This window comes from Diachasmimorpha longicaudata, chromosome 7 (genome assembly GCF_034640455.1).
Source record: "Diachasmimorpha longicaudata isolate KC_UGA_2023 chromosome 7, iyDiaLong2, whole genome shotgun sequence".
Classification (NCBI taxonomy): domain Eukaryota; kingdom Metazoa; phylum Arthropoda; class Insecta; order Hymenoptera; family Braconidae; genus Diachasmimorpha; species Diachasmimorpha longicaudata.
The window spans coordinates 4,892,196-4,905,121 of NC_087231.1; the positions used below are offsets into that span (position 1 = coordinate 4,892,196).

At 39.8% G+C, this 12,926-nt stretch overlaps 1 protein-coding gene across 1 annotated transcript in view; it reads left to right on the forward strand.

Moving 5' to 3' along the window:
* LOC135164194 (protein rhomboid) overlaps window positions 1–12,926 on the forward strand; it is a 119,950-nt gene that overhangs the window by 83,749 nt on the left and 23,275 nt on the right. Inside the window, exon 7 of the mRNA XM_064124300.1 lies at window positions 1,954–2,071. Within this exon, the coding sequence (XP_063980370.1) occupies window positions 1,954–2,071 (118 nt within the window). The remainder of the gene's footprint in view (window positions 1–1,953; window positions 2,072–12,926) is intronic.

A 12,926-nucleotide genomic window follows, 5' to 3' on the forward strand; every position in this document is an offset into this window, starting at 1 on the left:
AGACAGAAATGGATTGCAGGAGGTGCACTGTGCTCTGCATTCATAATTAATATTCATCGAGTATTCAAACTATTTTCCGCGAGATCTCATTAACTATTATTAAACACCCCCATAAATTAGTGGCTGCATTCACCCTCGGAATTTCTGTGAAACAATACACATTAATTTCTACCTCAATGGCAATCTGCGAGTTTGTTCCCAATTCCTCCAATAATAAACGACAAAAATGTCATCTGCTAGTTATTTATGTCGTACGGACACGTGGAAAGAATGTAAAGAGATAAATTAATGCAACGGGGTCAATTAAAATTAATAAAAAAAATTACCACTCATTTTTTTTTAAAAAAACATTTTTATGACTTGAGAGGCAAAAAGCTGGATATGTATTCGCGTGTTTTCGCAGGGAGGAGGGGATCGGTATAATCGTGGAACGGGATCTCACAGTTAATTTTTTTTTTTATTTCACAAATTATTTATTTTTACAGCCCTAGTTAATGAATATCCAGTGGTGAAAGTGAAGCATGAGCGCGAGTTTTTTTTTGCCTTTTATGTCTCAAAATATGATTCGTGTGTTTACGGTGGAGTCTCTTTTCCCTTTCCTCACGAGCGGTGGCAATAAGACCGCGCGGGGCCATAGAGTTCGTACAAAAAGTTGGGAAAATTTTACTGGATCGATAGATGGGGAGAGTATCCTTTGCGGTTGGCCGTGGATATTGTTGACTTCACAAGTTAGTTACAGTGCGTGGTCTCAGGGCTTCCTGGATATCCTATAGATCCGGTGGATTGCACAAAAAGACATGACAGAAGGGGCTGACAAGGGAGAAACAATTTCCAACCCTATCTCATCATTGAGATAGTTTTTAACTTGAATTATGGAAAGGGGTATTAATGAAGTAGTCGTGGAACTTGGAGACAATGGAATTATTATCTCTTTTTCGCACTTATACCAACTCGCCAAGCGGAGAACCAGTGACAGGCCTGCTGCCATTGTTCCTACGGTCGTGTTACCCTTCGCCAATGGTTTCTCTCATTTCTATCGAATTGAAACAGAATGAAAAATAATGAAGAAGTTTTTAAATAAAAAAAAAAAAAAACGCCAAGTCGGGTGGATATAATGCAATGTGCTTTTTTCCAGGTGGAATAAAAATAATAGAGGTGGATTGAAAAGGCTTTTGTCAGTGGTGGTGGGAAGCCGAACGGTATCGATAACGTTTCCAGTTCTATAAGAGATATTTTTTTGCGTTTATAATTTTTTTATACGCTCGGTTATGCATTTTAATGGTTGAGTTATCGTTTCTTGTGGCAACAATCACCAAGTTTTTCATAGTTGAAACGACTTATATTGAAAAGTGCATGTGGTTAGAGCAAAAGCCAACATTAAAAGTTTTCCTGTCGATAAAAGGAAGATGAAGAGTGTACTAACACGCTTGACACAATTTCCTATACAACCTCGTTACCTTGCTGGCGTTAATTAATTTTCAAAGGTCTTCTCGCCATCTTTCTCTCTCTCTCCCTCTCTCTCTTTTTTTTCTGTTAATTTAATTTCACTGAGGCGAGGAAGAGAGTGACGAGGGCTCGTTAAAGAGTCTCTGGTTTAAAAAATTTTTTTGTTTAATTTTTTCCATGGGATTTCAACGTTTTCAATCATTTTCTTTCTCAGTACAATGTGCATTGATTATTCGAAATTTAAAGGTAGTGATAAATTTAAAATTATTCCGAACAGCTTAATAGAATATTTAATGAATGCTTTCAGTTGAAGCTTGTAACAATGAACGAATATCTCCCTCGCTGTTAGCCATTTTCACAGTACGTAAAACCCATGACTGGTCGGAATAAATCCACTATCTCCCTTATATCACTTTTGTTCAATGAATTACACGAGGGGGAAAGGCAGGTTAATTAATTGTGGGTGAAATTCATTAATTTTTTATGTTTTTTTTTTTCTGTTCACAGGATGGTCCGCATGATCGGCGATGAATTCCTCACTGAGGAGCGGGACCGAAAATATTATGCTGATCACTACACGTGTTGCCCACCTCCGCTATTCATTATCCTCATTACGCTGGTCGAGGTAAGCTGAATTTTAAAAATGTACAATTATTAAGGGGAACAAGGGGGAGAGAGAATGAGTCTTGTAAAATCAGATATTAATTATTCTCTGGTTATTAGTAATTCAATAATACCACAACGTCAATTGGGTGAAAAATAACAATATACTTCTGAACTTCTCATTGTATCTCTGTTTTGTGATATGAATAATTGGAAAAGCGTTATAATACTGACGATAATGAAGGGAAATACAGGCCAGCGTGGAATAATCGCACGTTTGTGTGGCGCGTGTGCTGGTCAGTATTTGGCTATTCACATAATGATAATAATAATAATAATAATTAATCAGAGAATAATCATAAAGCCAGGGGCACAGTCGACTTCAGTCGGTGCGATTCCTCGTATTCTCTCTGCTCTTTCTCCCCCTCCCCCTCACGCTTTCTCTCCCTCTCTCTCTCTCTCTGCCCTCCCGCGTTTCATCTATAAATGTCCCTATCATTAATATAGGTTATAAAGCTAAATTAATGATAATGGAGGCGTGAATAAATTTTCCAGTGGTGATTGCAATATTAATTCAGAAAGCAACAAATATTACGTACGGCTGTGTTATTCTCTACATATATGGATAGATATACAACCAATAAGTAGTGATTTATTCTCTACTCTTTTCTTCTGTTCATCCCATTGGATGTATTTTCTTTTATTTTCCTCTATAGTAATGTTTACGTTGGGTGGATCACGAGCAAACAGAAAACCATAAACTTTTATTCCGGAGTGAATTACGAGGGGACAATGAAAGTAAAGTACACCGTGTATTTTCTTGGTGGAAAATGGCGAAATGGAGATACTCGGGATTCAATATAAATATAGAGAGGAAATGAAAAATAAATATGATTACATGGATTGAGGGATAACGATTGTATCCGTGAATTATTTAATAGTGAATTGCGGAATATCGGATTTGATATACAAATTGAGTGTTTAAGCATTGTGTTAGTGAATTGTTATCGGGTATTTGGTAGACGGAAATTGTGAATATCTACAGTATTTTTATCATGAACTATAATTTGATAAGAATTTTTCGTAAGGTATATACACAGCTATGCAAGTATTGAACAATTCTGATTGCACGGGAAAATTCGGATTTACAAATTTCATTGCTAATTCAAAGGAAATTCTTTTTTTTTTCTCTCAATTTTTTATTGAATTTTTCACTCCGTGTATCCGATCGATATGATTCCTTCGTTTTTGCTTCATCATTGTTTCCAACGGTTTAACATTAATCCATAGAATATACGTGGATCGTTAATGGTGTCAAGACAAGCCCCATCCGTGTTCTATCGTAATACTCCCCATGACCCAAGAGAGAAAAGCCCTATATCGAGACAGTACGATAAGGCACAAGGAGTTAGTTGGATATTACGAAGACGTCGCTATCAACTCCCGTCCTGCCCATCTCTGTCTATCCACCATTTCATTTCTGCTTAATTCCCTCTGCGTCTATAGAGAATCACGTAACACACGCCGGACAATGAGAGGGAGTAAGTGAGTAGGAGGTTGGAGGGGTTGGGATGGGTAAAAAGGACATGCTTCTCTATCCTTTACTCTATTCTAACTAGTTGCCGAGCGAACTAACCTCGTTATACTGAAAATGACATTAGACACCCCTTTGCTTCGTTACTGCATCCGTGTTACTCGTGTTCCTTTATATTTCGCGAAAGCGGGAGAGAACAAAAATTATATTAAATTGAATTTAGGGAGATATACTCTTGGTTTCGTCAATTTTCAGGGAGAATTCTATTATTGTAGGTTATAAAGACCACGATACTTTCAACAAATTAAATAATTCAATCATTCTACCGGTGCTGGGGACTTGATAGAAATTTTTTATTTGAAAAAAAGTGTTTACTTTCATTACTGGAGGCGGGGACATTCAATTACAGAGAAAAAAACTTGGATTATTGCCTCGGAAACAGTTGCTCCAACTGATAAGAATATCCATTTTATCGTGATGCATTGGAAAAACTATTTGACATTTACGACAGAGTGAAAAAATTGTCCTTCCTCCGTCAGTTAGAGACAAATAAAACAATCATAAGAACTGAAATAGTATCTCGGGGATGAGAACGAGAAAGCAGATGGGTGTTCACTTCTGCACTTGTAGTAAATTCTCTGTTAGAGCGCATTTCGTCATTTCAGTTCGATCGAGATCGTTTTGCGAAGATTACTTATACGCGGGCGAATGAGAGTGATTGAGAGAGAGAGAGAGAGGGTTGAAGGGGAAATAGCCGAGTGAAAACGGAGGAAGGAGAGCGGGGAGGAAACGAGCACCTGCTGCTAGACGCCGTAAAAGTTTCAGGGCCGGCACACGACGAGTCTCGTTACCCTGAACGCGGCTTGTACAGTTGGTCTCGTTTTTTTTTTCAAGCTGAAAAAAAAAAACAGTGAAATGATAACGCACACTGGGTACATGAAGTTGTACACACAGTTGTAATCTAAAAGAGATGCGTTATCGTTAAGTTTTCCCATGGGGGTGACTTTTCGCTGGGCAATCGATTCTACCGAAGCCAACACGAGGCCCAGGGGACACCAGGTAGGCCATGCGTGTCAGTATTCTTCTCTGGCAAAATAATGAAAAAAAAAAATAATGCCTCTGTAGTTAGTCAAGAAAGTCCGACAATCCTGACAAGAGAAATAATTTAATTCCGTGGAGTCATTAGCGGAGAATTAAAACACAAGTGGAATTTAATTTCAACAGCTGATGAAAAAGTCAGGACTACTCTCTTGACAATTTAATTGGGATATTTTAATTGATCAATAATTAATTCATCGCTGATGGTAACATGAGCTTATTCTCATTATTCGTAACGATCATAAGTACTCTCCCCTTTAATCCAATCGAGTATATGCATTTTCGTGTCCACACAATTCTGTCGATTGCATGTCCCCATCGTCCATAATTTCTCCTCCCTCCTCATCGCCTCCACATTACTTTCCCCATACTCCCCATAATTATCGAGTCACTGTTGCAAGAGTGAGGGACAGTGAAAAATACAGGCACAGGATTACTCCGGTGTTCGCATTCCACTCGGGACTTTATCTGCATAACTCTCCCTCTACCTTCCCCCGGACGTCTGCTCTCGTTTCGTCGAACAGAGTCATTTCTTCGAGGCAATCGGCCCGATCTCATCGCAGAAATAATCTCCTTCCCCTCGTTCTCTCGTTCCCATTCAATAGTTTTGTATGCACAGGGGGTAAACCCAATCTGTTTTTTTTTTTTCCACCAAATTTCAACCCTTGATTCACTGCCCTGAGATAAGAAGCTCGAGGCTCTTTTTATCAGCTCGTTTCCAAATGATATTCAACTTGGATGATGCCCCGTATTCCGCTGGATTATCGGCATTTCCATTACCCTGTCATTGACCCCTTTTCACTCACTCCTGAAGCTGTCCCTCTATCTTTGCCCTACGGATGTTGGGAGGGGTTTGACGGGTGAGTGGGAGGTGGAGGGTTGGTTGGCAACCAGCAATGAGCCAAACGTATGCTGCCCCTGGGGAATATACTAAGCGAAACAACGGGAGCCTAATGGGGGTGATGAGGGGAGGTGGGCTATAGATTTTACTATATGTATATAGATGTACTGAAATTGGTGAGGGCTCACGACTCCGGGATATTACAATGCCTCGACTAATATGGCTAACGCACATTGGGCTTCAGCCTCTCTGCGATTCTGTCCACTTGTGTAAACATCAATTCTATATCGCGCAATATCACGAGTGTGTGCACCATGGATCTCTGTAATTGTCGGAGAAGCGAGACGTTGACATGTCATGATGTTTATACTGTGTTGGGTATTATTGCGTTTGCAATTTTCAGGATAATTGCCGGGAGATGATCAACCAGCTTTCATCGTCCTCCATTTTTTAGTTCAATCAAATGTAGTGACTGGTTATATCCGAAGATATCGGGGGAAATTATATTTTCATTGTTCATTATATTTCCATTGCGTGTGGTAATATTTTACCGGAGACAAGTGACAAATATTGAAATCATAACGATTAGAATCAATGAAGCAGAAAGCTACCGAAAGTTTTACATTTTTTTTTCTTACATTTATCATTAATTATGAGACGTGAAAGTTGTGATAGCGGTCCCTCAGACTGACAGTTTGGTGTAAAGGTTAATGGAACCTTAGGGCGAGGATTTAAAGCTTGACTTGCAGGGTTATCAGATTCAAAATATTGTCGTTTTTGAATCAATGATTTTTTCAATTCTGAAATTATTTTACTCGTTTCTTACATTTTTCTTTCATTAAAATTAAGTCACTTCGTTCCTCGGGGCAATCCGTTTGGAATTAACGTCCAATTACCTGAGAATTTCATCAATTTCTGGATTCCAGTATTTTTCTTCAGAACTGACGTTTAAAAAATTGGTAACACGCTTCTGAAAACCAGAAACTTTCTTCCTCTTTCGTACAACATTCCAATCTACTAATTTTTCAACCACAAATACTTTCTCCTATCTAACTCAGGAAAATATTACCAGTTTGAGAATAATTTCACTGTTAAATTGAAAAAAACAAAATCCCCCGAAATATATTTGGTGATTAATTTATTTAATTTCATTACTCGCAGTGCGAGTAATGGACAAAACTTCTTGAATATCAAACGATCGAGTTCTTCTATACAGACGCAATGAATAAAGGGGGGAATCGAGAAAGGGAGTCGGCTTCTCAGTCGTCGCCGGTGGGCACTCGCCACCTGCGCCCAAGAACGCGCTTATTATGCGCCAAGAATGCGCTCCCGATGCGCGTGCCTCTTTTTTCATCTTTTTTATGTCTTTTTTTTTGCTCATTCTGTATTCCCCCATCTACTCACTCACTTTTTTTTATTATTTATTCCTCGATTTTTTCAAATTCTCTTCGCCACTCCTGTACAGTGCTTGTACACTTGGAATGAAAACTGGATCAGCGACTACCTTCTTCTTCTGATGGACATGCATGTGATTGTATAGACGAGGGGGAGAGACAATGCACCTCAGACTGAGCGTTGTGTTGAGAAGAGTGATTCCATCGGGTTTCCATTCTGCTTTGGCATTTTTCCAATTTCGATAATCTCACAACTTGTTCGTGTACAGTGCGTGTGAATGTGGGGATTGTGTGAGTGGAACGGGGAGAAAGGGGTGGAGGTGCACGATATTGGACTCATTATTCATAGACGAGAAGCCCCGATTACCAAATATATATTATTCATTTTGTTTATTTATGTTTCCCGGAATATTACGGGGGTTTTGCCAGGAATTTCACTCTCCATCCCAGACATTACCCCGCTATAGGGCTGGGAAACCCCCTCGTTGTAAACGTACCGACGTACACTGTCATTCTCATGCGTTATTCCTCTTTTAAACGGTCAAATGTCATCACTGAAGCCTTAGTAAATAGTTCCCAATTAATTTCAGAACGAGATTTGTTGTTATTTGATTGCGGGAACTCTGAAGAGGAAAAAAAAAGTTCCAGTAAATAATGCAGGAAAGTTATTCCTCATCGGTGGGGTTGAAATAATTTTCCCCTCGTCTAGGGTAATTCGAACTCGACCGCAACTACTCTTTCTGCTTATCTCCTCGGGGGTTATTCGGCCAGAGCTAGCAGCCGCGCGTACACTGAAACTCGAAAATGAAATAGGCGAGGGATGGGGGCAAAAAGAGTCCCTGTGCATTTCTACCTCCGCACTTGTACACCGGTGAAAACCTACGGGTAGTTGATAACATTATCAACGAAATGCGGGCACTCGATTTCACCTCATCACCGGTTTCTGGTCGCAGCAGTAATAAAACATTTCAATAAAAAACATCAAACCATTTCGCAGTAAATGAAAAACATTGAGCGCGTTAGCATCAAATTCGGGAAGGAAATAAAAAATAGTGTTGAACTGAATGAATTTAAAAAATTAACGGTGAAGACACTTATGTGAGTGAATATGAAATATTTTGATTATTCATCATTTGCTTCTCCCACAGAAGCTTCTCATATTTCCAGATGAAAAATAGGGAGCACGTTGGAATGGAGTGTTTATAAAGTATTCCAGATGCCAAAAAATGTTCTTAACACATTCTCTCTCCCCCCCCCCCTTTAGAAAAGTACGTGAGTCCTTAATGTAGGCGCCTTGGTGGCGGCTTCGTTATTCCGTAGAATGCGGAAAGTGTTTTCACGCCGTCTAGGGAACACGATACAGAGACGATATGTTTGTCCCGGATGACAGGAGCAGGCACGAGCAGGCGCGTGCAGGACGTTTTGGGTTTTCAAATGTTTCTCTCTCTTTCTCGTTCATTTCCCTCCCTCAAACCAACTGCAACCAGCTGTTCTCCCTTTGTACCGAGGTCAAACGAACCAGACTCAATACACAATGTTACATTTTCTCCCTCTTTCACAGGTTTTATTTCTCCTACTTTTCATGGAGGCCATCGGCGGAGGCCTTTGATCGCCCGATGAAATATATCACTTTGAGTTAAAGTTTGGTAATATCAGGTCGCGTCTGTATATCGACTCAGTTGATCTCACTCAAGTTGTGTATATTGTTGGTAGTGAGTCCTCTGTATGTAACGTAGTTGTTACCTCATACAAATAACTTCTACTATATGCGATATACTCTTGTGTTGGGCCACGTTTGCTCTATCAGACCAGTTAGTTTGAAAAGTTTTTGCCGCTTCGAGGGGTCACACACATGTGCTACTGGCAATAGAAGAGCACTCGATTGTGCAGCTGAGGTTAATATTCCATTCATCGATTTTATTCACTGTGAAATATTCTCATTTGGAGGCAAATATTTTTGTTGGACGGTATTAAATTGGATGGAGAAGTGTATTATTGAATATTTCTTTGAAATAGTTTCTAAAACGATAGCACAAATCTACAGTTAATAATCCAGAGGGAATTTTTACTGTGATTTCCGGCTGAATGGAGTGAAAATAATTGGTGATTTCCCATTTCTTCACGGTGAATGTATCATGGTTATTTCGGAGGGAAAATTAACACTAGCACGGGGTCAAAATGAATATATGATCACTCCATTTCGGGGTGAGAAATGAAAATAGAGGCCGTAACGAAATTTTACTCCCGGCGAGGAAGTTAATTGTAACACCAGAATATTTAATTCTTCACACACGAAACAATAATACTAAATTTTTACGTTTGGAATTCATCAAAATTAAGGTCTGAATTTATGTTGGTCATTATGAGGCATCAAGTCTTCTTGAGCTTTATTTGAAAAAAGCAGGATTGAATTAATGACGGATAATTATTAAGTTGTGAGATAAACAGTGAAATAACTTCAATTCAGCGTAACAAAATGCTCCCAAGTAAAATATCCACCAGTTCTCTCTGGCGAATCACTGATGTCAGTAACAAGAAGTTAAGGAATTTACCAGAATGCCGAGATTCGCCTCCATCTACCACTTGAATCAAAGTACACACCAGAGTGTTGGACTACCCCAAGAAAAGGACGTCGAGAGTGGTGAGATACTCCACGTGAACAAGACCAGAGCTTAACCCCTATTTGACCAAAAATCTACTCCCGAGAAAGACGGGAGTGAATGGTAAAAAAGGGGGTGAAAAAAAAAAAAGCCGACAAATAAAAACAGTCGTAGAAGAGATAGACGGACTGCAAGCGCAGATTTCTTTAGGATGTCCCGGTTGGAATAAAGCTTGCCTTCGCGTGTAATCTTATCCAGTGGCTGGACCTCTGCCCAGGGGTTTACGTCTTACTCCGTTATTGCACCACCGAGAAAATAAGCTGGTGAATTCATGGCTCTGTGAGGTGGACTAGTCGCACCTGGACCAAGTGGACTCGGTGAGATGGAGATAGGGCACCTACTTGGTATTTTCTTTGGAGAATATACGGGATCAGGTCTCGAAACGCTTCCAACATTACGTCGATAACGAAAGAGGAAATATACGAGTGAGAATCGAATGAATTTGGCTTGTGATATTCACTCTATCCAATTCCATTCGTGATTCAATCTTTCAAACTCACCACTCAAAGAGCACGCTATGCCTTTCTACTGGGCCGATAACAACCGGAAAGCCAAAAGATACCAATCACTTTGGTAAATTCAACCGGAAATGTGGGAAACTCAGCCGTCCTCAGTTGGGGATTTGATATTTGATCATTAATGCTTCTTGGATGGTATTACTTGAAGGAATGAAATTCTTCTCAATACAAGCCAACTTTCCTTTGGGGGGGTTGGGGGTGGAGAGAGGGATTACCTGGCAATATTGCCTTCGACGTCCGTTGATGGTATATAGACTCATAAGCCGCTTATCGGACAGTGAAATTGTGCCATCATTTATTTCCTGATACACTGGTATTAGTTCGAGGTATGAAACTTATAGATCGGTTTCATCATGCTGAAAGTGTGTGTATTGGGTTTAACTTGTATGTCAACAGATTTGTTCTCGTTATAAGCTCACATAATTGAGGAAGTCTTTTCGGGTAGTTGCGCACATCGGGTTCGGTCACTTACGATGCTTTCGAAAAATTTATGTCCGCTTTCTTTCTTCTTTATCTTTGCTGAACGATATGAGTGAGGTACTTCCTGCTTACGTGTTGAAATAACACTTCTGGTAAAACCACTCCATCAACGGTCTAGTGTACTTTTAGAACGAATATACTTATTATCAGTTTGTTTTTTTATGAACGCCTGAGTATGGAACAGGAACACTGGTACATATCAGTAATTTCATCCCCTGGAACTCTGAAAACAATTGGAATATCTGGGTGAAGGGGTGAATTACATGGAGCAGGTGATTGTTCGCTCCCTGGGGTTTTCGTGCATTCAGAAATGAAGAGTAATGATTTAAGAGCTTTCTTTCACCTCTAAATGGTGTTAAAAGTCTGACGGGCCTCTTGTCATCGTCGATTCATCCATCACTCTTCGATAATGACATTTTCCTCAGCTCAAATTTACGGTCTTTTCCGAAATCCCAGTAGTTTTTTTTTTTTTACAGCTGTTGAAGTCAATTTTTCCATAAATGGTCTCTCTCCGAAACACACCACTCACCCTCAATTCCCTTCAAGTGGCACGCGTCTCCAAAATTAGAAAGTCGAAAACCTCTGCTCCTATTTCACCCCTCTCTCCAAAACCCTTCGGAAAAAAAAAGACCCTATGTTGACGCTAATGTTCCACTGATTCTCACATCCCAAATCTTTACATCTCTGTGTGCACGTGGAACAGGCGAAAAAAAAAACTATTAAAAGTGATGGAAAAAAAAAATTATCAGTTCTTGGACACAGGGTTGTCTCCCCTTTACCGCTGTTCTCCACCTTTAGTCGACAGCGGTTAACCTGAGATATATCGCTCGCCATTTGTCGTTGGTGCCACCAGCAATGGTGGGGGATAAATATAAATTTGATTTCGCGTTTAGATAGCCAAAAGAATGCTCCCGTGTGCGCTATTTTTATGTTCGCTCGTCTTCAACACCCTCCACCACCCCTGCACCATCCTATTTTATATTACAACCATGAATGCAAAGTAGTGGGGATAGATGCGACAGAAGGGGGAAAAAAAAATTCTACTCCCACGAGATAAATTTACGAGTTCGCAAATTTTCGTTTAAGAGCGGAGAGAGTTGTGTGAAGCACGTGTTGTCTGCGGGTAAATATAGACGAACTTGAGTCATCAGGTCAGTGATTTTTCGCCCACCCCCCTTGAGACTGGAGCTCCAGTGAACTTTGAGGATAATGGGACAGCTGAAATAGGACTAGATCCTTTGTCTTTTGCGCTTTTTCTCCAATCAGTTGAACTGATTGGAAATCGATCAGACAATGGAGAAAATCGAGGGAGAGAGAGAGAGAATGGAGGGGGAGAAATAAAAAAAAAGGGGGGAGTGAACTGCGTACATCGGGCACAATGGCGTGTCTCGATGTCATTTCCAGTTCAACCCCTGATTCCAGGGTCACAGAGAGACGGCGCCATACTGACTAGTCTACCGAACAACAAAAGAAGCACCGGAAAGTTACAGCAATTTAACGAGGCAAATATTTTCTCTTGTTTCTTTCATTGTTTTTCCTTTCATTCAAACATCTCTGTATTTTCAGCGTTGATGTATTTTTCGAATTCCCGAAGACGTGAATAGGTTAGGGAGTGGATAGCAGGGCTAGCAGATAAACGAGCGGGATTTAACGAGGTCAATCATATTTCGTAGTACCGATCTTGGGTTTTTTTTACGAGGGACATGGACTTTCGCCAGAAATGCATTTTTGCGCCCAGTGAAGGTGTATTCCGGCTGAAGTTGATCATTTCTTTTTTCAAATTTTCTTACTTAATTTCATTGGCAATCTCTGTTATTGAAAATTTCAACTGTCCCTGAAAGCAGAATTATTCCCTCTCCAGTATGCGGCGATTCTCATAAATTTCCCGGAGGGTCACAGAGATAGTAAAAAAACAATATGCCCAGAGAATGAGTAAACTCATATTTTTTCTTATCTTCCACCATCATACTGTTCATACGTGTACGTTTCCCAGTAGAAGAAAATCCTATTCCATAACCATTGAATCCATATGTTACTCGAGTAACTCGTTTTTATGTGTCGTGTTCATTAGAATTATCGTAAAATTCTGAATGGACCATAAACTAAACCGCACAGCGTCGAAAATAATTCGTGAGCGAATAGTTCATCCAAACATTAAGTCCACACTATTGGACACTGGAAATAATAGTTAAGAGTTTAAATTTCAATTATCATCAACACTGCAACTGTCTCTCACCATGCTGGAGAAAAACCTAGCGTTGTATCCTTTATTTCAACTTTAATTAATAACATCTCCAGTTTTACTGCAAAACTTATCTCAATGTACAACTTCCTCGTGTATGTCCCATACAG